Consider the following 25558-nt stretch of genomic DNA (forward strand, 5'->3'; position numbering starts at 1 on the left):
CTGAACGTACTGCCTGAGAGTGTGGAGGAGAACGTTTCAATCGAGGCATTAGATAATTAGACTTATTTGACAAGGAAGAATATGCAGTTATGGGGATAAGGTGGGAGAATGGCACTAAGTAACTTATTCTTTTATTCATTCAAGGGATGTGGGCTTCGCTGACTATGCCAGCATTTATTGCAACTGAAGCAGCAATTTACTTGTACTTTTACCAAGTTGGTGCACTGTATTTGCTGCTCATTATGTGGTTTCCTGCAAGCGCAGACTGGGCGACTGCTCTGTGGAACAACTCCATTCAGCACGCCGGCATGGCTGTGTGTTTCCTGTCACTTGTCATTTCAACTCTCCACCTTCTCACACTGCGACCTTTTTGCCCTTGGCCTACTATATTGCTCCGTCAAAACTTGTGATGAATGGAGAATTTTAGCAATATTGGCTTCTAAATATTGGGACAAGTAAAGGGTTAAAAGCCTCGGGTTATAGTGTGGGACTGCAGTGGTCATGGTTTTAAAAGTCTTGCTTCGAGGAAATGGCATGTGAAATTGACCAGAGGAATGTGGTTTGACTGGGGAAGTCCCTGGGGGAGTTAATGTGCTTTTGCAGCCTGCAGAGATCATTTGTTTTGGTACTTGGGGAGATGAGGTCATTGCTGGGTGGAACCCAGGGATGCAGAGAGGCAGTTTAGTTTTGGAGAAGCTTTGGGACAGAAGAGATAAATTCTGATCTACAGGAAACTGCGCCAGCAATTCTCAGAGTAGGATAGTTATAAAAGAGTAATAACATGTAAAGTCTTGTAATAACATGTAAAGTCTTGTCTGGAGATCAGACAAGCTGAAACATGCCAGGTGGGCCAGCGTTTTGAAGATATTCAGCCAGAGTCTGAAGGGATTTTTGCAGGAACCAAATCTGTTTTATAAAGCAAGTATTACTCTATGCCATGCTAATTTTAAGATAGATTGAGAACTGTATTTTTATTATTGCTTAATGGGAGATTGAGTAGTAGTGTTAAATGGAGTTCTAACTATTTATTCATGGAATTCCATCCATTGGAATTTTTTAGTGACCTTTACCTCCCTCATCATCATTGGTAAACAAGTGGCATGCTGCTCCTGCCTGAGTGCCACCTGCCCGTCTCTCCTCCCCCATCCAACGCAGGCTCCAATATGCTTTGCTTTTTTGAAGCTGCTGTCAAGTGGCTGAAACTAAACAAACTAAAGGCATCGAAGAGGGAAACCCCCTCCCCCACCACCAGTGACATGTGACAGCAGTGATCTAGTAGCTCCTGGACAGACCATTTGAAAAATAACCATAACAGCTTGAGCTGCCTTTGCTCAAAAGCAAAACTCGAGAGTAACATTGCGGGAGGGAGGTAGACAGACTGATAATGATGTTAATGACCCAATGCCTAATCAATGTTTCTTTTAAACCTTTTCTGTTTTCTATAAATATTTCAGACTTTTTGTGTCGGTTGACATTTCAATCTATCACAGCTCAGCCCACTTCAGTCTTTACTTTGAGCCATGTGCTCTGTGACAGATGTTCTGACCAACCAATGGGAGCTGGTACTCTGGTGACATTTGAAACAATGGTTGTGGGGGAATAGCTGACTGTTGATTGGAGCCAGGCTTCGGACTCACCACATCAGTTATTTTTAAACTGGAGCCAGTCACTCCCAGTCTTCCAGGAGAGCTGCCTGCAATGTCAAAAGAACAAAAAGGATTACTCTGCCATCACAAAGTTGATTGGGGACCACTTGTATTTTAAGCTGTCTAATTTTAATTGTGTATGTAAAAAAGAAAGTTGTGTTTTTTAAAAATGCAACAAGTTAGATGTTAAAACCTCTGATGTTACCCAGTAGGATCTTTTGTCTTGGTTTCAGAAGGGCTAAGAAGTGACTGTTGCAAATCATCTTTTTCCAAAATTGTGCAATTAATTCAGTTCACGCATTGCTGTCAAGCTCAGCCTTTTCCCCCAAGTTAATTGCCCTTTAACAAAGGTGGTGGTGACTTCCAATCGTGTTACATTGGAAAATGGTTTGTGAAGCACTACAATAATCATTTGCTTATTTAACTTTCTCCAAATGCAATATTTCCAGGATGTCCCCATGCCACGAGGAGGCACTGGGTGGAGAAGCTGATCTCCACTCGAGCAGAACCTGTGTGCGAGCAATCAGGTGATGGCTAAAACATCTGCCCCAGCTCCCGCCTGCAACTCCGGCAGATCTGACACCATGAATATGTCTAGGGGACCCGGCTCCAGCTCCTTTCTTAAGATTGCCATCATGGGGCTGAAGAAAGAGCCCTAAACGTTTGCTAGCTTAGGACATGCCCAGAACATATGTATATGATTTGCTGAGCCCCTCCCACACTGCCCTCAAAACGTCCGACTCATCCTTGCACTCGTTAAGTGTGCCCGTGCACCACCTTCAACTGTGTGAGCCTGAACCTTGCGCTCGATGACGTGACATTCACCCTCCGTAAGGTCAAACACCACACCACCTCCTCTATTTCACACCCTAGTTCTTTCTCCCATTTCACCGTAACCCCTCCAGCGAGGCCCCATCCTCTGCCAATACAGTGTGTCAAATATGGCAATAAACCAGTGTGCAGGAATCCCCAGGATGTTTACCCACTGAGTCAGCGATGACTGTTGGCTGGATCATGTCCTTACGGATGATGGCTGCATGGGCAGCATGGTGGTGCAGTGGGTTAACCCTGATGCCTCAGGGCGCCGAGGTCCCAGGTTCGATCCTGGCTCTGGGTCACTGTCTGTGTGGAGTTTGCACATTCTCACCGTGTCTGCGTGGGTTTCGCCCCCACATCCCAAAGATGGCTAGGTGGATTGACCACGCTAAATTGCCCCTTCATTGGAAAAAAATGAATTGGGTAATCTAAATTTATTTAAAAAAATGGATGATGCTGCATTCCTAAAGACATCCTGTGACGAGCTTGCCATTGGCACGAGACATGCCTGTGTCACAGGATGGCTGCAAGCAAGATCTCGAGTTGACCGGCATCAGAGTCGATGAATGGGAAGTCCTTCAGAGTGCCTGGAGATCAGCAGGCAGGGAGGCCTTGGAAAAGAAATAGCCAGATGGTGGAAGAGAGAGCCCACCAGAAAGGCCTTTGGCTAACATAATTTATCTATTAAAGCTGCAGAATCGGTTTCTACAGCCACAACAGATAATGTTCAACCTAGAAGTGACAGAAGGGAAAATTACCCACATAAAGTCTAATAATTCCACCCATTTGAAATGACGTAGAACAATTTCCATTTCAGTACTGGTCATTTAAAAACACTATAATTATTGTTACGAACCTGGGCGAGTGCGCGGTCACTTCCAGACCCACAGTCCCCAGAGCCCTAACATAAGTGAATTAACCAATAATTTGTGTTTTCCTGTGAACTTTAAGAGATTTATAAGTAAAACATTAACAAATTATTTATTTAAAACAAGTTTAAAAGATGAACATATATAAGAAATAACGGAACGATGAGCTACTAGTCTACCTACCCTCAGAACCCCGTCCCACCCTCCCCTCAGACACACACAAAACAGACACACACAAAACAGCCACACAGTGGAGGGATGGGCACAAGGTTTGGATAATGGGAACTGAAGGAAAGGTTTGAGAGGAAATTCCGCTGCTGCAATTGTGGCCTCTGTCAGCACCTAACTTCTCCAAATGCGACCTTCTGGGGAAATGGGTGTATGAGAGAGTTTAACGTCAGTGCAATTTTGCCCTTCTACCACCAGATAGAGTTTTACACGGGAGATTCAGGTTGGTGCAATTCTGACCCTCTCCCATCAGAGGGAGCCTCTGCCTCCCTGTAATGTTACTGGGCTTTAAATCTGGGAGTTTGCACTCTTTTTCCTGTTGCCAGATTTCTGTGAGATATCCTGCCTGTATTATGAAGATTGTTCGCCAGTTGGGTTCTTCCCAGCCATTCAGATAGAGGGTTAAAGAATCACAGACCTGGTTGAGAAACTGCTAGCAATGTTCCATTCCAGAAGTTTCCCTTTACAGTTCTGACTGCTGTGTCTTTTTTAAAGAGGAGTGCCTTCACAGATCTGACTTGCAGCCTTTTAAATCACCTGGCAGAGAGAGAGCTGCGTCCTAGCTAAATCTCTTGTTAGAACTGAAGACAAAAAGGAGCTCTCCAGATGATCTGTCATTCTTCCGGAAGATTCTGAATGGCTCCACCAATCGTAAGCAACAACAGAAGACAGTTCAGAATTGCAGCCACATTGATTGGCTGCTTGCCAAGTCTATCAAGCTGACATCACGGGCCCTGCCACAGAAAGGGAATTTCTGGGCAAGTCCAGTGGTGGTTCAGGTTTCCTTAAAGTCTGTAGTTTAAGCAGAAATCCCAGTGGGTCAGAAGCAAACCAGAAGACTGTAGATTAATGGCAGGCAGCAGACAAGAATTCAAAGAAAACACAAAACAGAGTGTATCCAAACATTACGTGATTCCTCATTGCAAAAATATTCATTCCTTTTTGTTTTCGGTCTCTTGTCATCCATGGATCCTCCAATAATAGGGTGCCCAAAAGAGAAGATTATGTAGGTGGCCACAGCTAGCAGATAGGGCCAGATTCTTTGACTTGCATTCATTCCAATGTTGTGGCATTGGCAAGGGAATAGAAGCTGACTGTGGCCGCACTCCTATTCAGGAAAAATATAAATGGGAGAAAATAGCTCAGTATTTTAGAACAGAAAATGCAGTTCACTTTGTATATATTGTTAGACTTTCTAGGTATTTTCTTTCTGTCACATGAAGAATCTTTTTCGACAGCATCTCATTGTTACAGTTCTCAATCAGAAGGCTGAAGCACATACCAAAACAAACTTGTAAGAGGAAGAATATTAAATAAATATTTACAGTCTGCAGAGTGCAACTATTATACGTATATTTGCATTTTCTCTATTTATTCGACTTCATAATTGAGCATGAGGGCCTTCAACTTTTGAGACTTGCATAGCAGGAGCACATAATGGAATTTGAGACTTAATTTCAAATGATGGAAAATAGTGGGGTGTGTGACTGATATTCAATATGGGCTTCAGGCACGTGTCATACTGAAAATTGAATTTTATACATAATTCTTACAGTAAGTTTTGTTTCCTTTCAATAATTTTTTGCACTGCTTTATGTAGAGGGCAGTGCCTCTCAGTACACTTTATAAGTTAAGAATAAGGAAATAAAATGTGCCATTTCAAGAGAGGCGAATTTATCAACTTTATCAACTTGTGCTCTTTGCATGATTTAATATTTGTTTTATTACAGGTTCGATGGTTGCCTTGAAATATTCTAATAATAGTAAATATAGACTACTATGATAAATAATTCTAAATAAAGTTGTTTGAAAATAGTCCTTTAAAATTCCACTTCCACTTTTGGAAAACGGACGAATACTTAGCAGGTAATGCAAAAGTTCCTGATAACTAATTGAGCCTCTAAATTTAGGTAACCTGCAGGAAAGATGTCGAATCAGCATTAAGGCAGTTGGAACGAGAAAAGGCACTTCTTCAACACAAGAATGCAGAATATCACCGTAAAACTGAAATGGAAGCAGATAAAAAGCGTGGGCTAGAAAATGAGGGTAAGGATCAGTTGAGTGCATATTAAACTTTCGATTGTAGCAAAAAATACATCAGTAAACGTTTAACAGAATAGGAACAGGCTGATATACAGCACATCAGATGTCACAATGGCAGAATAGTGCAACTTCTCAAAATCTAAGGATAAATGATAACGCTGGAAATATTCAGCAGTCGGGCAACATCTGGAGAGAGGAACCAAGTTAATATTTTAGTTGAATGACCTTCCATCAGCGCTGGAAAAAAGGTATGTAACAGCTTTTAAGCAAATATAGAGTCCTGGAAAACGAGGCAAGGGACCACAGGGAGCTTTTGTGATAGATGTAAGGGAGTGACTGAAAGACAAAGGGAATGATGGTGCAAAGCAAATAGAAAATTGGACAAGAGAAGCTAAAAATGACAAAAACAGAGTCACTATCAGCCCCCAAAAATTGAGAGCAGTGGTTTTGATCAGAAATTCTTGAACTTGATATTGAGCCATGCAGACTAGAAAGTGCTTAATTGAAAGATCAATGCTGTTCCTCAAACAGGTGAAATAGCAATTTGTTGAACTGCTCTCAATTTAGTTTACTTTATTTGTTGTTCACAGCACAACCTCCTCTACACTCCAGAGGGCAAATGCTGATTTGGTGATTGGTTTCCAGAGTATCACTTTTCAGACCACAAATGTAGCCATGAGCTTCATATTGCTTGTCATTTGAAATCTCTGCCCCACCACTCCTCTGGTCTCTCTGTCCTTAACCGCTTACACTGTTCTATTGAAGCTCAATGGAAGCTTGAGAAACAGTACTTTATAATTTGCTAGACTGAGTTGCAAGTTCAATCAAGAGTAACAAGGAAATGTTGACCTGAAAGATTAAAAACTTCGGATGATTTGCACCAGAGGATTGGGTTGATTTTACCTTGGCGATGATTCATGTGCTCTTCACAGTTATTGTTTAAGATGATGGTGGAAGAAGCAAGGCAGGGAGGTTTAAATAAATAGTTTGCCACCCTTGATCACAGAATCACAGAAAATACAGTGCAGAAAAGTCCCTTTGGCCCATTGAGTCTGTACTGCTGCATGAAAGGTACTCATAACAAAACTGTGCTTCACAGTTAATAGTCTGAAGGATCAACTTGAAGATCTGAAGAAAAGGAATCAGAACTCTCAAATCTCAAATGAGAAAATGGCGCAATTACAGAGACAGGTTAGTTGTACAATTTTTTTTTACGTGTAATTTTATGAAATTTGTTTGAGACAATGGAATAAGTCATTATGCAATGACTGAAAGTATTTGTGATATATCTGTAAAAGCATTGTTTGACCTTTTTAGGACTTAGATTTTTGAACATCAAAAAATAGCAGCTAACCATTTTTGTCCCCAGTGGACCTTTTGATGAAGTGCTACAAAATCTACAGACCTACTTGAAATTAAAAAAACAATTCTGCTTCATTTAAAACATTTGAGTTTGACAGATTTATTACTTTCCTAGGCTAAAAGATACCTGCTAACATGTTTCGCCTGGGGCGGCACAGTGGTGTATTTGTTAGCACTGCTGCCTCCGGCGCTGAGGACCCGGGTTCGATCCCGGCCCCAGATCACTGACTGTGTGGAGTTTGAACATTCTCCACGTATTTGTGTGGGTTTCACCCCCCACAACCCAAAGATGTGGATTGGCCACACTAAATTGCCCCTTAATTGGAACAAAATAATTAGGTACACTAAATTTAAAAAAAAATAACATGTTTCGCTTAACTGAAAAGATAAAAGCTCTATAGTTCCGCCATGAATGGTAGTGGCAATTTAAACAACTAACAGGAGGAGGAGGATTTATGAACATTCTCAGTGCATGCACTACAGACCAGACAGTAACACTTGCAATCATCTTCAGGCAGATGTGCTGAGTGGCTGATCCTTATTTGCCTCTGGCCAATTTAATTCACCCCATCTGACACCAGGAAATAGCTCACCGCACAGGACACAGCAAAGACTTTGGGCGACAATAGTGTACCTTTTTTCCTGGGGCTGACTTTTGGCAACCAGCCAACCTTTGCGACCCATGCCGGCTGGCCTTCACAGCCTGCGTCGGTCCAGCCTTCGCTGCCAGCGTCGGTCCGGCCTCTGTCGGTCTGACCTTAGTGGCCCGCGCCGGTCCAGCCTTACCGTTTATTTTAGCTTTGGTCTATCAAGTAATTTCATCTTTATTATTCAACTTGCAACATGTGATATAATTCGTAGTTGAAAATATTCTCCTGTCCTCTACTCTGAGGTGGTTGTGCAGGGTGCTTGTGCAGATCCATGGACGGATATTCCTCTTGGAACTTGGTTCAAGTGATCATTTTTTAAAGAAGTATTTTTATTGATTTTCATTTGTATATTACAAAAAAGAGAAGATAAGACAACAATGGAAACATAAACAGGAACATGAGGTGTGCTAACAATAAAATCCAACTGATTGGTTACAACAACCATACCATTAACGATATACATGCTACCCCGTGGTCATACTAGCGATGTGATCGAGGCAACAGAGGAGTCACCTATTAGTTGCCACGGCAACATGAATGGTGTTCCCCCCCCCCCCCCCCCCCCCCCAAAGGTCTCTTCTTTACTCTTCTGCACCAGACTCGATCAGTTCCACTTACAGATCCATGACAAATCATGGGCTATCTGGATCCCCAGGTGTCATAATATCCACTCATGTATATAATGAGATGCAGACAGGCAGTGATTGACACACAGGATAACCAATGAACACACACGACACAGAAAAACCAATCACCAGACAGTACACCACCACTATAAAGCCCACAGGGCATTAAGACTCTCTCTCTCTCTCACAGGACACAGCTACTGAGATAGTCACAGTGCACAGGCCAATGAACATCATCTCCATGTGGTAGAGAGCTAGTCTGGTCAAGCCAGTAGGAGGTTATCAGTTAGATTAATAGAGTGTCAACCCACAGCAGATTATGTACAGCAATCAGCAAGTTCAATAAAACAGTGTTGGACCATCTCCTGTGTCGGAAGCCTGTTTCTAGTTTCACTGCATCCCGTTGCAGTCGATGTTAGACCAACTCGGGTAACACATCACCAGTTATCGGAATTTGTTTGGTCCAACTTGAACAGCAGTTTCCCCGTCTGTTTCCCCCCACACCAACGGTGGGTTCATGGGGGAGATTTTGCTCTTGCTCAGGTTGAGTTTGTAACCTGAGAAGGCTCAACTCACTTAGCAGTTCCATTATTCCTGCCATGCTGGCTAGGGTGTTTGAGACGTAGCGGAGCAAGTCATCAGCATAGAGTCAGGCACTTGTCTCCCTGTCTCCCCTCTGGATGCCTCTCCACCCATTCGCTGATCAGAGAGCTCGATTGCCAGGGCAAATAGCAGTGAGGGGAAAGAGCATTCCTGCATCATGCCTCTGTGCAGCCAGAAGTATTCAGAGCTGGTCGTGTTTGTCTGTACACTCGCCATAGCAGCACTGTACAGTAGCTTCACCCATCAGGTGAACCCAAGCCCAAACCCAAAATATTCCAGTACCTCCATTCGACTATGCTGATGACCGTTTCTGAGTCGGCAGAGATGATTACTTCTGTATCTCCTCCCCGAGTGGGGTCAAAATCACGTTATCATGCATCTGATGTTCACTGTTAACAATCTGCCCTTGACAAAGCCTGTCTGATCTTCCGCAACTATCTCCATCACACAACTCTCCGGTCACCTCGCTATGGCCTTCACCAAGACGTAGGCTTCTGTGTTTAGGAGTGAGATATGTCTGTCTGACCCACACTCTATTGGGTCTTTGCCTTTTTTTCAGGATCAGCAATATCGAGGCATGTGGGCGGCAGGGTCCCTCTTGACGAGTTCTTGAAGATCTCCTGCAGGTGCGGGGCCAGTGCTGCCGGGAATATATTGTCGAAGTCCACTGGGCTCCATCTGGACCTGGTGCTCTACATAACTTCCCCCAGTTCTAGTGGTGCTTCCAGTCAAAGAACAAAGAAATGTACAGCACAGGAGGCCCTTCGGCCCTCCAAGCCTGCGCCGACCATGCTGCCCGTCTAAACTAAAATCTTCTACACTTCCGGGACCTGTATCCCTCTATTCCCATCCTATTCATGTATTTGTCAAGATGCCCCTTAAACGTCACTATCGTCCCTGCTTCCACCACCTCCTCCGGCAGCGAGTTCCAGGCACCCAATACCTCTGTTTAAAAAAAAACTTGCCTTGTACATCTCCTCTAAACATTGCCCCTCGCAAGGTTTCCTCTCCACAGTTGGTATGTCCAGCCAGTCGTGACACAGTTTTATCTTCGAGTTTTCCTCCAGGAGCTCGGAGGTGTACAGCTTCCGGCAGAGAGTTGCAAAGGCCTCGTTGAGCTTGTTTGGTACTATGACTATGCTGCTGTTCCTGTCCTTCACCTGCACTATCTCCCTTGTGGCTGCCTGCTTACTCAGTTGGCGTGCCAGTAGGTGGCTGGCTTTGTCTCCATGTTCATAAAAGGTCTCTCATGGCAGGTTCACTTCTTTACCAGTGGGGAGCAGATCAAATTCCATTTGTAGTTTCTTCCTCTCCACCAGCAACTCCAGGGTCGTGGAGTACCGCCGATCCACTTCCAATATGGGGTTGATCAGCCGTTGCCTAGCTGCCTTTTCCTTCCTGTCCTTGAGAGCTCCATGTGCTATTATTTCCCACCAATATCATTGCCTTCTGTGCCTCCCAAAATGTGGAGGGTGAAACCTCTACGTTTTGGGTGCAGGTTACATACCCGTTGGTACCTTGTGACATTTATTTGCAGAATGCCTTATCACTGAGGAGGGTTGCCTCCAGTCTCCATGGGGGCGCTGGCTTGGCCCGACTCTAACCTCATGTCCATGTAATGTAGCGCATGGCCAGAGATTAATATTACAGAGGACTCCATCATTACCTCCCCAGGAAGCACAGATTTGCCCAATACAAAGAAGTTGAAAGATTATAGAAAAATGTAGGAGCAATAGGGTGGTCGTGATGGGAGATTTTAACTTCCCCAACATTGAATGGGACTCATGTAGTGTTGGAGGCGTAGATGGAGCAGAATTTGTAAGGGGCATACAGGAGTGTTTTTTAGAGCAGTATGTAAATAGTCCAACTCGGGAAGGGGCCATACTAGACCTGGTATTGGGGAATGATCCCGGCCAGGTGGTTGAAGTTTCAGTCGGTGATTACTTTGGGAATAGCGATCACAATTCCGTAAGTTTTAGAATACTCATGGACAGGGACGAGAGTGCTCCTAAAGGAAGGAGTCCCATTCAATGTTGGGGAAGTTAAAATCCCCCATCACAACCACAAAATAGCAAAACTATGACAAATGTTTGCAAGTAAGGTATTTTGTATACATCTCCCAGAGTTGTGAGATTTGATCATTTGCAGTTTATTTATCATCTTAAAAACTAGTTGGATGAAGCCAACGCCTTGCTGAGGACTGAATCTGAAACAGCAGCGAGACTACGAAAGAACCAAACTGAATTATCAAAGCAAGTAGGACAACTGGAAACTAACAACAGGGAGATGCAAGACAAAAATGCTGCATTGGATAATGCCAAACTCAAACTTGAAAAGGACTACATAAGTTTACAGTCGGCACTAGAAGCTGAACGAAGAGATCGCAATCATGGTTCTGAGATGATCAATGACTTGCAAGGTATGCTGAATTGTCTAAAGGCCAGTTTCAATTACTAACTAATTCTTTAAAACAGTAACTTGGACCAATTTTCTCTCTTACCCTATAGATGTCTGAGACAGGCATGACTGTTAATTTTATTTTGTTCTGTATGTGGCTGAAAATTGAAATTGCTTTTAGCAGTTTGAATCACATGTGGCCAAAGAGATGTATTCAAGCTTGTGGTTAGAATCACACACTGCTCTAAAAGTATTGGTCCTAGCTTAGAATAATACATTTATTTACAATTGTTTTAAGGCACCCAGTACATAATGTATTTTCTCCCCCAATTCTTCGTGTCACAAATGTCTCAAATCTGACTCCTTGGCTATGAAACACCAAGTAAGATAAGCAAAGACAGCAATGATGCTGAAGTGGGACTGAATGAAGGATATGATACAGATAGCAGAGTTTTCATTGAGCTAAAACTTCTGGAGGATGGCAGGCTGGCCAGGAGAGCACTGTTATAGTCAAATATGAAGATGAGAGTTTTATGGCATGTTCTGAGGCAAGGATGGAAGGAGACCGTACAGATATTGGAAGTAGGTATGTTTTAATGGAAAGGATATGCAGTCATAAATCTCCCTTGGCTTTGAAGAAGATGTCAAGACTATGACCAGTTTGGGTAAATCTAAGTGATTAGAGATTATGGCTTTGGTCTTATATTTTCCAAGTAGAAATCGCAGTTTATACAAGGTTGGACATTAAATAAATAACTCGACAGCAGAGACAGTGGAATTCATGTTTGAGCTATAAAATAAAAGACTAGGCAGAGGAAGAATAAAGAAAGAACTTATTGTTGTTTGGCACATTGTCAGATTCTTGATGTATCAAAGTACTTCACAACCAATTAATTAATTTTTGCAAATTTAATGAAAGCAATATAGTAATTTTAGGAGACTTAATTTTCATCAAGTTAGGATCAGTCGAATTAGCAAAGATGGTCTGTAAGATGAGTTTGTCGAATACTTTTGTGACAGTTTCCTGGAGCAAAATACTGTAGAACCAAGTAAGGTAAAACTATTTTGGATCTAACATTGTGCAATAAGGCAGGGTTAATTAGTAATGTCATCGTAAAAGACCCACTATTGTAATACAATTGAGAACGACGCACATGCTGCAAAAGGTAGTGACTGGATAAGTGAGTGGACAACAAGTTAGTAGATAAAGTATGATGTGAGAAAGTGTAAGGTTATTCGCTTTGGTCATAAGAATAGAAAAGCAGGGGCAGCACGGTGGCCCAATGGATATGCTGCCTCATGGCGCTGAGGTCCCAGGTTCGATCCCGGCTCTGGGTCACTGTCCGTGTGGAGTTTGCGTGGGTTTCACCCCCACAACCCAAAGATGTGCAGGATAGGTGGATTGGCCACGTTAAGTTGCCCCTTAATTGGAAAAAATTAATTGGGTACTCTTAAGTTTAAAAAAAAAGAATAGAAAAGCAAAATGGTTTTGGAAAGATATGACATTTGTAAATGTTGATGTTCAGAGAGTCTTGGGTGTGCTTGATTTTATTTATTGTCACATATACCGAAGTACAGTGAAAAGTATTTTTCTGCGGCCGAGGGAACGTACACAGTACGTACATAGTAGACAAAAAGAATAATCAACAGAGAACATTGACAAATGGTACATCGACAGTGATTGGTTACAGTGCGGAAGAAGGGGCCAAACAAAGCAAATACATGAACAAGAGCAGCAGAGGGTGTCGTGAATAGTGTTCTTACAGCGAACAGATCAGTCCGAGGGGAGTCGTTGAGTGTTGTGGGGAAGAAGCTAACAAAAAGATAGCATTTAGGCACAGCAAGTAATTAAGAAAGCAAATGGCATATTGGCTGTTGTTGCTAGAGGATTGGAGTACAAAAATATAATTGTATGGGGCTTTGGTGATATTACACTTTTAATTCCGTGTGCAATATTGTTCTCCATGCTTAAGGAAGCATGTACTTGAATTGGAGGCAGTATATTAAAGCTTTGCTAGATTAGTCCTTGAGATGAAAGTGTTGTCCTATGTTGAGAGACTGTAAATGTCTAAATTCTCTGGAGTTTGGAAGAATGAGAAGTGATCTCATTGAAACTTTTAAGATTATGCGGCGGTTTAACAGGTTAGATACTGAGAGGTTGTTTCCACCTGGCTGGGAAATCTAGAACAACAGGGCACAGTTTCAGGATAAGGGCCAATCATTTAGGGATAAATTGAGGAAATGTTTCTTCGCTCAAAGTATTGTGACTCTACCAGAGAATTGTGGAAATGCCATAATTGAATATGGTTAAGGCTGAGATGGACAACGTTTTAGTGTCTCAGAATTGAGGGATGTGGAAAGTGGGTATGGAAGCCCAAGATCAGTCATGATCATTGAAAAGCAATTTCCATTACTAGGATGGGTCCAAGTTTATAGGTTCATATGTCTTTTGCACGGATTTTTTATCTCAAATGTTGTATTGTGGTTTCCAATTAAAATAGGGGGAACACACCTGAAATACAATAAGGGTAGCAAGTCCAAAACATTGAATCAAGAGATCTAATATTGCACAAATGCTCTTAAGTTGTGGAAGGATACTGAAAGGACACAATGCAGATCTTTAAAATATATATTTTTTAAAATAATTTTTATTCAAGTTTTTCAATATCAAATTTTCTCCCCACAATTTAAAACAAACAAGGCGTGTTTCCACACCAACACAAGAAAAGAACTCGCCCCCCCCCCCAAAATAAATAATAACAAAAAACCAACAGCAATACAAGAAAGAAGAAAATAACAACATAGCCAACCCACCGCCGCACAAACAAACCCCCTAACCATCCCCAAACCCACCCCCCCCCCCCCCCAAGTTGCTGCTGAGTGCTGAGACCCACCACTCTCTGCCCCTTCGCCAGGAAGTCGAGAAAGGGCTGCCACCACCGAAAGGACCCCTGTACCGACCTCCTCAGGGCAAACTTCATCTTCTCCAACTTGATGAACCCAGCCACGTCGTTGATCCAGGCCTCCGAACTCAGGGGCCGCGTATCCCTCCACTGTAACAGAATCCTGCGCTGGGATACTAGAGACGCAAAGGCCAGAATGCCGGCCTCTCTCGCCTCCTGCACTCCCGGCTCCGAAGCTACCACAAAGATCGCGAGCCCCCAGCCCGGCTTGACCCTAAACCCGACCACTTCTGACAAAGTCCCCGCCACCCCCTTCCAAAACCTCTCCAAGGCTGGACAAGCCCAGAACATATGGGTGTGGTTCGCCGGGCCTCCCGGACACCTCCTGCACCTGTCTTCCCCTCCGAAGAACCGGCTCATCCTTGCCCGTGTCATGTGAGCCCTATGCAGCACCTTCAGCTGAATTAGGCTGAGCCGTGCGCAAGAGGAGGAGGAATTCACCCTCTTCAGGGCGTCCGACAACGTTCCATCTTCAATCTCTTCCCCAGCTCTTCCTCCCATTTCGCTTTGAGCTCCTCCTGCATCAGCTGGTAAATAGCCGAGATCTTTCGTTCACCCACCCACGTCCCCGAAAGCACCCTATCTTGCACCTCCCTTGGCGGCAGCCGTGGAAACTCTGCCACCTGCCTCTTAACAAATGCCCTGACCTGCATATACCTTAAAGCGTTCCCAGGAGGGAGGTTCCACTTCCCCACTAGCTCCTCCAGAGTCACGAACTTCCCATCCAGGAAGAGGTCCCCAAACTGTCTGATGCCTGCCCTGTGCCAACTCCCAAATCCCCCACCCGTTCTCCCCGGCGCAAAACGGTGATTGCCCCGTATTGGGGCCCAAACTGAGGCCTTCACTTCCCCCCTAAGCCGCCTCCACTGTCCCCAGATTTTAAGGGACGCAACCACCACCGGACTCGTAGAGTACTTTGCCGGGGGGAGTTGAAGTGGGGCCGTCACCAAAGCCTCCAGACTCGTACCCGCTCAGGACGCTACCTCCAGTCTCTTCCATGCGTCACCCTCCCCTTCCGTCACCCACCTGCGAATCATCGCCACGTTCGGCACCCAATAATATCCACACAGGTTGGGCAGCGCCAGGTCCCCTACCTCCCTTCTTCGCTCCAAAAATACCCTCCTTACTCTCTGGTCCTTCCGCGCCCACACGAACCCCAGAATCGACTTATTCACCCTTGTGTGGTTATGGGGAGGCACTGGAAAAGAAACAAAAACCTCGGGAGCTCCGTCATCTTAATCGACTGGACCCTGCCCGCCAACGAAAGCGGAAGCGCATCCCACCTCCTAAACTCCTCCTCCATCTGCCCCACCAGCCTCGAAAAGGTAAGCCTCTGCATGGTCCTCCAGGTCCTAGCCACCTGGACCCCAAGATACCTAAAGCTCCTCTTCAACGGGAGTTCACCTATCTCCCTCTCCTGATCCCCCGGGTGCAGGACAAACAGCTAACTTTTCCCCACATTGAGCTTATAGCCTGAAAAGTCCCCAAACTCCTCAAGTATCTTCAGCACCTCTGGCATCCCCTCAGCCGGATCCGCGACATACAACAGCAGATCATCTGCGTACAGTGACAACTGGTGCTCTCTCTCTCTCTCTCTCTCTCTCTCTCTCTCTCTCTCTCTCCTCTCTCTCTCTCCTCTCTCTCTCTCTCCTCTCTCTCTCTCTCTCTCTCTCTCTCTCTCTCTCTCCTCTCTCTCTCTCTCTCTCTTTCTCCCCCCCCCCCCCCCCCCCCCCCCCACCCACACTCTGGCACAATCCCCCTCCAACTCTTCGAGTCCCTCAGTGTCATGGCCAGGGGCTCAATCGCTAATGCAAAGAGCAGGGGAGACAAGAGGCACCCCTGCCTCGTCCCCCTGGAAAGCCGAAAGTCCGCCGACCTCCTCCCATTCGTCATCACACTCGCCACCGGGGAGCTGTACAGCAACCTCACCCAGCTGATGAACCTCTCACCAAACCCAAACCTCCGCAACACCTCCCACAGGTAACTCCACTCCACCCTATCAAAAGCTTTCTCCGCATCCATGGACGCCACTATTTCTGACTCCCCAGCCGCCGGCGCCATCATCATGACATTGAGGAGCCTCCACACGTTGGCATTCAGTTGTCTCCCCTTTACAAACCCCGTGTGATCCTCATGAATCATTGTCGGGACCACATCCTCCACCCTCCTGGACAGCACCTTTGCCAACAGCTTGACATCTACATTAAGGAGCGAGATCGGCCTGTAAGACCCACACTGAAGGGGGTCCTTGTCCCGCTTCAGGAGCAAAGAGATAATTGCCCTGGACATCGTTGGGGGCAGAGCGCCCCCCCCCCCCCCCCCCCCCCCCCCCCACACCCACCCACCCCTTAGCCTCATTCAAGGTCCTCACGAGCAGAGGGCCCAACAAATCTGAAAATTTCTTGTAAAATTCCACCGGGAACCCGTCAGGCCCCGGCGCTTTCCCTGTCTGCATACTTCCCAACGCCTCCACCAGCTCCTCCAACTCAATTGGGGCCCCCAGACCCTCCACCTGCTCGTCCCGTACTCTTGAGAACTCCAATCTATCCAAAATGTCGTCCATCCCACCTGCTTCCCTGGGGGGCACCGCCCGGTACAGCCCCTCGTAAAAGGATCTGAACACCCCATTGATGTCCTTTCCACCCCGCACCAAGTTCCCTCCTGCATCCGTGGCTCCCCCAATTTATCTAGCTGCCTCCCGCTTCTGGAGCTGGTGAGCCAACATCCGACTTGCCTTCCCCCCGTACTCATATACCACCCCCTGCGCCCTCCTCCACTGCGCCTACACCTTCTGGGTGGTTAAAATGTCAAATTCCGCTTGGAGATTGCGCCGCTTCCTCAAAAGCCCCTCCTCTGGGGTGTCTGCATACCTCCTATTCACCCTTACCATTTCCTCCACCAGCCTCTCCCTCTCGGCCCTCTCCCCCCTCTCCCTGTGCGCCCGAATAGATATCAGCTCCCCTCTGACTACTGCCTTTAGCGCTTCCCAAACCACCCCAACTTGCACCTCCCTGTTATTATTGGTTTCTAGATACCCGTCTATGCCCCTACGGATCTGCCCACAAACTTCCTCCTCTGCCAAAAGCCCCACATCCAGCCTCCACAGCGGGCGCTGATCCTTCCCCTCCCCCAGCTCCAGATCCACTAAATGCGGGGCATGATCAGAAATGGCTATCGCCGAATACTCCGCCCCCACTACTCTCAGGATTAGCGCCCTGCTAAGCACAAAAAAATCAATCCGGGAGTACGCCTTATGAACATGGGAGAAAAAGGAGAACTCCCTACCCCCCCCCAGCTCCAAAAACCTCCAAGGGTCCACCCCCCTATCTGATCCATGAACCCCCTCAGCACCGAGGCCGCTGCCGGCCTCCTGCCCGTCCTAGACTTCGAGCGATCCAGAGCCGGATCCAGTACCGGGTAAAAGTCCCCACCCAGGATCAACCCCCTGTCTCCAGGTCCGGGATCAGGCCCAGCATTCGCCGCATGAAGCCCGCATCGTCCCAGTTGGGAGCATAAACATTAACCAAGACCACCTGCTCCCCCTGAAGTCTCCCACTCACCATCACATATCTACCTGCACTATCCGCCACCACTTTGGACGCAACGAACGACAGGCTCTTACCGACCAAAATTGCCACCCCAGGGTTTTTTGCATCAAGCCCCGAGTGAAACACCTGTCCCACCCAACTTTTTCTTAGCCTCACCTGATCCGTAACCCTGAGGTGCGTCTCCTGGAGCACAGCCACATCCGCTCCCAACCCCCTCAAGTGAGCCAAGACCCGGGATCGCTTCACCGGACCATTCAGCCCCCTCACGTTCCATGTGACCAGCCGAACCCGGGGGCCCATCCCCCTCCCCCTACGCCGATCAGCCAAAGCTCTTCCTCAACCTGCCACACGCCCAGGGAACCCCCCAAGCCCGGTCCCCATGGCGGCAGACCCCCCTCCCTACACCCCCCTTCACCATCCATTCCCTCACAGTCCCTGCAGCAACAACCTGGTACCCCTTCCTCCCCCCCAAGCTAGGGCCCCCCCTAGCTGCGTTACCCCTGACATTGTGCTTCCGTGAGTCAGCTGACTTCTGCTGACCCCGGCTATTCCCGCCATAACCACGCCCCCCCCCCCCCCCCCCCCCCCCCCCCGACGCAACACAGCCACCAATCCCTCCTGACCAGCACCGGCCCCGCCCCCAATTCCTCCGGTGCGGGAAGAAAGCCCGTGCTTCCAACCCGAGCTCCGCCCCTCAACCCAACATGCGGGAAAAAGGCGGACACATGACCCATCGGGACCTCAAACTACTCCCCAACCCACCAGTGGACAAAACAAAAAAAAACAGCACAGTAAATAAATAACAGCCCAGAAAACAACCCCGAAAAAACCAAAATAGAGAAAACGTACAGGCAACATCAATCAGCAAACACAGCCAATATAAACGACAGGATACCCAGGAGGGCAAAGCCTCCAAACAAAGTACATTTTTCCCCAGACCCCCAGTCCTCAGTTCTAGTTCAAGTTCTCCGCCTGGACAAAAGCCCAGGCCTCCACCGGAGAGTCAAAATAGAGCTGGCGGTTCTTGTAAGTGACCCAGAGGCGAGCCGGCTGTAGAAGGCCAAACATCACCCCCTTCCTATGAAGCACTCCCATCGCTCGATTGAAGCCAGCCCTTCTCTTCCCCACCTTCGCGCTCCAGTCCTGATAAATCCTAACGTCCGTGTTCTCCCACCTGCTGCTCCTCTCCTTCTTCGCCCATCTCAACACGCGCTCCCGGTTGACCAAGCGGTGAAAACGGACCAGTACCGCCCTGGGCGGCTCGTTCGGCTTCCGCTGCAGCACTCGATGGGCGCCCTCCAGCTCCAGGGGACCACGAAACGACCCCGCACCCATCAGCGGGTTCAACATTAGGACCACATAGGCCCCCAAATCCAAGCCTTCCAGCCCCTCCGAAAGGCCCAAAATCCGCAGATTCTTCCAGCGGGAGCGGTTCTCCATCTCCTCCATCCTCGCCAGCCATTTCTTGTGCAGCGCCTCGTGCGACTCCACTTTCCCCAAAAGCTCATCCTCATGTCCGAAGCCTTTTGCTGCAGCTCCCAAATCTCCACGGCCTGGGCCGTCTGAGTCGCCACTAGCTTGTCCAGCGAGGCCTTAAACGGCTCCAAGATCTCAGCTTTAAGCTCCTTGAAGGAGCGCTGAAGCAGCTTCTGCTGCTCCCGCGCCCACTGCTGCCACGCTGCTGCTGCTTCCCCGCCTGCCGCCATCTTGCCTTTTCTGCCTCTCGCCTTCCTCTGCTGTAGAGCCGACCTTAGGACCGCTCCACTGCGAGTCCAGTCCATCCACCATTCGCTGGGCACACTGGCTGTGTTTCCCCCAGGGAAAAGTTTTTAAAAAAGCGCCGTTGCGGGCTCTTAAAAGAGCCCGAAAGTCCAAAAAAAGCGGGAGCTGCCGAACGTGTGGCTTAGCTCCGCATCGCCGCCACCGGAAGAGCCAGATCTTTAAAATATTGAGATACAATGCAGATATAGCGAGTATTAACAAATCTTTTATATGAGAATTTAGATTGCAGGAAATTATTGTTCCAATGGGGTAGGTATTCAATTTTGCCGATGTATGAGCATTTTATTGAGCATTTACAAACTAAAGTTATTTACAGGTCGGATTTTGTCACTTGAAGATGAACTGCAAAACAGCAAATGTTCATTGGCCAAAACTGAAATGGAGAAAAGACAGCTACAAGATAAACTAACAGATTTGGAGAAGGTGAGATAGTTTTTCTTTTAAAGTAAATTGGCCTGAGGGAGGCTAAGATTGATTAGGTAACTCCTGTATTCTGACTGTTGCCTCTCGGGTATGGTCTGCTTTTTCTCAGGTGCATTTATTCCTCATTAAATAAAATTAACAAACCAAATTATTTCCTGGGAAGTACCACCTGTGAAGTATTGTACTACATAGTAATTTGTATTTGTACCTTTTTCATGACTTTGCTTTAAACTTCACCCCTTTATTTGCAGGAGAAGAATAATATAGAAATAGACATGACGTACAAACAGAAAGTATTACAGCAACGACTTGAACAGGAAGAAGCAGAGCACAAAGCTACCAAGGCACGGCTAGCGGACAAAAATAAGATCTATGAGTCTATAGAAGAAGCAAAATCGGAAGCCATGAAAGGTTTGTTGTAAAATTGCTGAGGGGTGTCCTTTCAACTTGAGACAACGTAATTGACCCTAACTTTTTGAAGGATAGAAAGAAGACAAATATTGATTGCTCTGGTTTGCGCTTTAAATTTTCTTTAAGAATCAATGGGTGTCTTTTATTTTCAGTTTAGCTCTTTAGCATTGAATTGCATTCATTTTGGCATGAAGGCTCATTCATTTGTATGCTGAGGCCTGGGCCTGCTGTTTCTCAATTGGCACACTTCTCTACCTCAGAATGCAGTTCTCCTAGAATAGATATTCTTGAGCTGTTGATTTAGATGATTTGAATGATTGAAGTAACAGACTTGAGATGTGGTCTTGCTCAATGTGCCTGGGTTTTAAATTTTGCCAAAGTTAGAAAAAGAAAATGAAAAGATATTTGCAAAGCTACTATCCTAATCAGAATCTTTCAGAAATGCCCTTTAGCTTCCAGTAGAATGAATGATATGGTGATGGATCTCAGCTGAGGACATGATGCCAATGATTAAGTGAATAGCAGAACAAAAGCAAACTATCTTCATCCCATTTGCTGCTTAATTCTCAGATGTAACTACTTCTATTAAGCCCTTTTACAAACTGAAAAAGGACTTGACTAATAGTGATTGCCAAGAGGATATGTAGATATGCCAGTTACATAGAACAGTACAGCACAGAACAGGCCCTTCGGCCCTCAATGTTGTGCCGAGCAATGATCACCCTACTCAAACCAGCGTATCTACCCGTAACCCAACAACCCCCCCCCCCCCCCCCCCCCCCCCCCCCCAAACCTTACTTTTTAGGACACTAAGGGCAATTTATCATGGCCAATCCACCTAACCCGCACATCTTTGGACTGTGGGAGGAAACCGGAGCACCCGGAGGAAACCCACGCACACACGGGGAGGACGTGCAGACTCCGCACAGACAGTGACCCAGCCGGGAACCAAACCTGGGACCCTGGAGCTGTGAAGCATTTTATGCTAACATGATCTAATTTGGCCGTGCAATGTCTTGCCCTTTCTACTCTACCACAGTACTGAAATTTTGTGGGGTGAATGTACAGAAGGTAGTTCTTTGGAGGGTTAGAATGAATGAAATCCATCCTGTGTGATTACAGCTCATTATATAGCAAAACATTGTTTCACCAAAACAGACTTAAGATGCTAGAAAAGGCAGACTTTACATGGGAGATTTGTTTCCATGAATTACGTCCCAATGTAAAATGGACATTCATTGCAAACATTGACAGTTAGTTGTGAGGTGGATCTAACTCATTTTGTTAGGCATGCTCAGTGATAGCATTAATATAAGATTATAGGTGGATTATCCTACTTGCCTAATGAGTAAGGAAACTTCAGCACAATGCAGCCAGTTCCTTGTAATCATGTATTCTACATTCATGTTGGTGACCACCACCTCATCGATTCATGCTTAGTGGCTTCTGTTAGTTCCTGGCATCTTTCAGTCATGAAAGATTCCTCCTTTGTAGTTAATATTACGGGTGGCAAACACAGTGATTTCCCCAGCCTCCTTTGCTATCTATAGAACACTGACAGCCCTCAGAAAGAAGAAATTTCTCCTCATCAAAGTATTAAGTGGGAAACTTAACCTCTGTCCCCGCTTTCTAGATTTGCCCCATGAGCAGAAATACCCTCTCAGCATCTACCCTCTCAAACCTCCTCAGAATGTTATGTTGCAGTAAGATCATCTCTCACTTTTCTAAAGTTTATTAAATAGAGGCTGAACCTGCTCTACCTTTCCACTTGAGACCACCCCTTCATCCCAGGAATCATCCCTGTGAGCCTTCTCTAAACTGCTTCCAAAGCAAGTATGTCCAAAGTATGTAAGGTGACCAAAACTGCACACATCTCACCAATTCCCCGTAAAGTTGTAGCAAGACTTTCCTACTTTTACATCACATTTGCCTTCTTAATTACTGGCTGTTCCTGCTAACATTTTGCGATTTGTGTATGAGTGCACCCAGATCCCTATGCATCGTAGAGTTCTGCATGCTCTCTTCATTGAAATAATATTTTACTGTTCTATTCTACCTACCAAAGAGGACCACCTCATATTTTCTGACATTGTACTCCAAATGCCAAATTATTGCCCACCACTTAGCCTTTTTGTATCAATTTTTTTGTATTCTCCTCAAAACTTGCTTTCCTATCTATTTTTATATCATCAGATTTGGCTACAATGCAATTGGTCCCATCATCCAGTCCATTAATAAAGATTGTAATGATTGATGTCCCAGTACTAACCCCTATGACACTGAGAAGTTAGCATGTCAATTTATAAATGGCCCATTATTACATTCATCAGCCGCCTGATGTTCGCAGTAAATTGCCTACCCTTGACAAAGCCTGTCTGGTCCTCTGCGACCACCTCTGGCATGCAGCTTTCCAGTCTCTTGGCCATGACTTTCGCGAATACCTTCGCGTCTACATTAAGCAGCGAAACGGGTCTGTGCGATCTGCATTCTGTTGGGTCTTTGTCTTTTTTGTGTATCAGCGATATTGTGGCCTCTGTTAGTGTAAGAGGCAGGGTTCCCTTCGCTAGCAAGTCTGCGAACATATCCCTTAGGTGTGAGGGCAGGGCCGGCGCAAATTTTTTATAAGTCCGTCGGGAACCCATCGGGTCCAGGCGCCTTCCCTCCTGCATGGAGCTGAGGCTCTTCATGATTGCTCCCAGATCTATTGGTGCTTCCACTTTCCCCTGCCCGTCCTCCCCCACAGCTGGCATGTCCAGTCCATCAAGGGACTGTTTCATTTCCCCCCCGGGGTCCGGGTTTTGGGGTGGGGGGGGGCTCAGAGGTATATAGCCCTCGGTAAAAAGTTTCAAATGCCCAGTTGTCCTCTTTTCGCTCAGTTACCAGTCTGCCTCTGCTATTTTGTACCTCCACCATCCCCCTCGTGGCTACCTGCTTTCTCAGCTGGTGAGCCAGTAGGCGGCCAGCCTTTTCTCTATGCTTGTAAAAATTCCCCGTGTCTGGCAGAGTTGATGTACTGCTTTGCTGGTCGATAGCACCTTAAAGTCCATTTTTAGCTTTTTCCTCTCTGCCAGGATACTCTATGATCGGGGTCTCAGAGTACTTTCTTGCGATCTCCAAGTTGGAGTCGATCATTTGTTGCCTTGCCACCCTCGCTTCTCTGTCTCTGCGAGTCTTGTAGGCTATTAGTTCTCCCCTGATGTTAGCCTTCAGTGCCACCCAGAAAGTGGAATGTGAGACTTCCTCATTCTGGTTATTGGTAATGTACTCGCCGATGGCCTGTGATGCTTTTTGGCAGAAGGCCTTATCGGCTAAGAGGTCCGTGTCCAGCTCCCATGTGGGGCATTGTGCACGGCCCGTCTCCAACCTCACATCCATGTCATGTGGAGCGTGGTCGGAGATGACTATCGCAGAATATTCCGCTCTTACTATTTCTGGAAGCACTGATTTTCCAACTGCAAAGAAGTCGATCTGGGTATATTCTTTGTGGACCAGTGAGAAGAATGAGAATTCACTCTCACCAGGCTGCAGGAACCGCCATGGGTCCACCAACCCCAACTGCTCCAAATAATGTTCCCTAGCCATGCTTATCTTTTTCTCTGTTCCGGGGTTTGATCGGTCTGTCAGCGGGTCCTGTACATCGTTAAAGTCGCCCCTGATGATCAGTTGGTGTGTGTCAATGTCAGGGATTTCCGTCATAGTCTTTATGAAGTCTGTGTCGTCCCAGTTGGGCGTGTACACATTTACGAGAACCACCGGTGCCGGTCTAGGACACCGCTGACCATGGCGCACTGTTCCCCCTTGGACCGTAACCATCCTTGACTCTGTAAACGTCATCCTCTTGCATCAATATGGCTACTCCCCTAGCCCTCATCCCGTAGCATGAATGGTACGTCTGGCCTACCCAGCCCTTTCTTACCCGCAGTCGGTCCTTCTCCCTCAAATGTGTCTCCTGCAGGACGATTGTGTCAGCCTTCAGGCTTCTTTAGTGGGTAAAGACGCGGGATCTTTCACCGGGTCGATTAATCCCATAACATTCCAGGTGATGACTCTGATGGGGGTTTCTGTGCCCCCGTTCTTTCGGGATCAACCATACTTATTTGGTGGAAGCGCCCCTGCACTCCGGGGTTTCCCTCTGCTAGGTGGCCATCCAAAATGCCCGCTCTCACTGTTCTCGCCATGAGCCCCTGCGCTCCGGGGTTTCTCTTTGTCCAGGGGGCACCCAACATGGCTGCCAACTGTGCGTATGCCACGTGGCTACGCCGCTGCACTCCGGGGTCTCCCTTTGTTTAGGGAACCTCCAAAGTGGCTGCTTGCGGCGCCATCTTGTTTCCCTGCTCCCTGTCCGCCAAAGCCATTCCGAGTGCCAACTCTTTCTCCCATCCTGTCTCCTACATATTATTTCTTCCCGCCCAGTCCCCCCTCCCTGTATCGCTTCCCCCCCCCCATGTTCCCCCTCCCTGCCCCTGTGTCTCATCTACTCTCCCCCCCCCCCCCCCCCCACCTCCCTCCACACTTGCCAAGTGCTCCCTCTCTGCTGAGAAGCGCGCAATGGCCCTCCTTATTGCCTGTCTTCCCGTGCTAGCCCTCCCTGCTAGTACAGTGGCTCCCCTCCCAAGACTGGTCCAGCTCTTTGCCTATGCCCTCCGACTAGTGCCTGCCTCCTCAGCTGCGATTCCTGTCCTAGTTCTTTCCTGTGACCGGTCTTTCTGATCAAAACAAGGCAGTACAGTCCCGTGCAATAATATTGTCTATGAGTCTTCGGTTCTGTTTCTTTCAGCGATCTTCCTCCGACCTGCCTTCATCCCTGCCTTCATCTCTGCCTTGCTTATTCTTTATCCAGACCGTTGACCCATACAAAGTCGTTTGCCTCTGCCGAGGTGTTGAAATAGTATTTCTTGCTCTGGTGCGTGACCCAGAGTCTGGCTGGGAATGACATGCCGAATTGCACCCCACTTTTATAAAAAGTTGACTTTGCTTGATTAATTTTGGCGCTTTCATCTGTCGAGCTCACCGCAGGATCCTCTCACGGTCCTGGAATCAGTGCAGCTTCATTATGATCGCTCTTAGCTGCTCCCCCGCCTTGGGCTTTGGTCTAAGCAACTGATGTACCCTGTCGCGTTCTGGGGTGGGGTTGGAGAAGCTGTCCCTCCTGACTTAGGTTGCCCAGCATTTGGGTGATATAGTCTGTCAG

General features: G+C 46.8%; 1 protein-coding gene across 5 annotated transcripts in view; it reads left to right on the top strand.

Annotated features, from left to right (window-relative positions):
- rock2a (rho-associated, coiled-coil containing protein kinase 2a) overlaps window positions 1–25558 on the top strand; it is a 318731-nt gene that overhangs the window by 212376 nt on the left and 80797 nt on the right. For all 5 annotated transcript variants that reach the window (XM_038800251.1, XM_038800250.1, XM_038800253.1 and 2 more), the window contains exons 13-17: window positions 5470–5605; window positions 6702–6793; window positions 11016–11262; window positions 19850–19956; window positions 20208–20367. In XM_038800251.1, the coding sequence (XP_038656179.1) occupies window positions 5470–5605; window positions 6702–6793; window positions 11016–11262; window positions 19850–19956; window positions 20208–20367 (742 nt within the window). The remainder of the gene's footprint in view (window positions 1–5469; window positions 5606–6701; window positions 6794–11015; window positions 11263–19849; window positions 19957–20207; window positions 20368–25558) is intronic.

This window comes from Scyliorhinus canicula, chromosome 6 (genome assembly GCF_902713615.1).
Source record: "Scyliorhinus canicula chromosome 6, sScyCan1.1, whole genome shotgun sequence".
Lineage (NCBI taxonomy): Eukaryota > Metazoa > Chordata > Chondrichthyes > Carcharhiniformes > Scyliorhinidae > Scyliorhinus > Scyliorhinus canicula.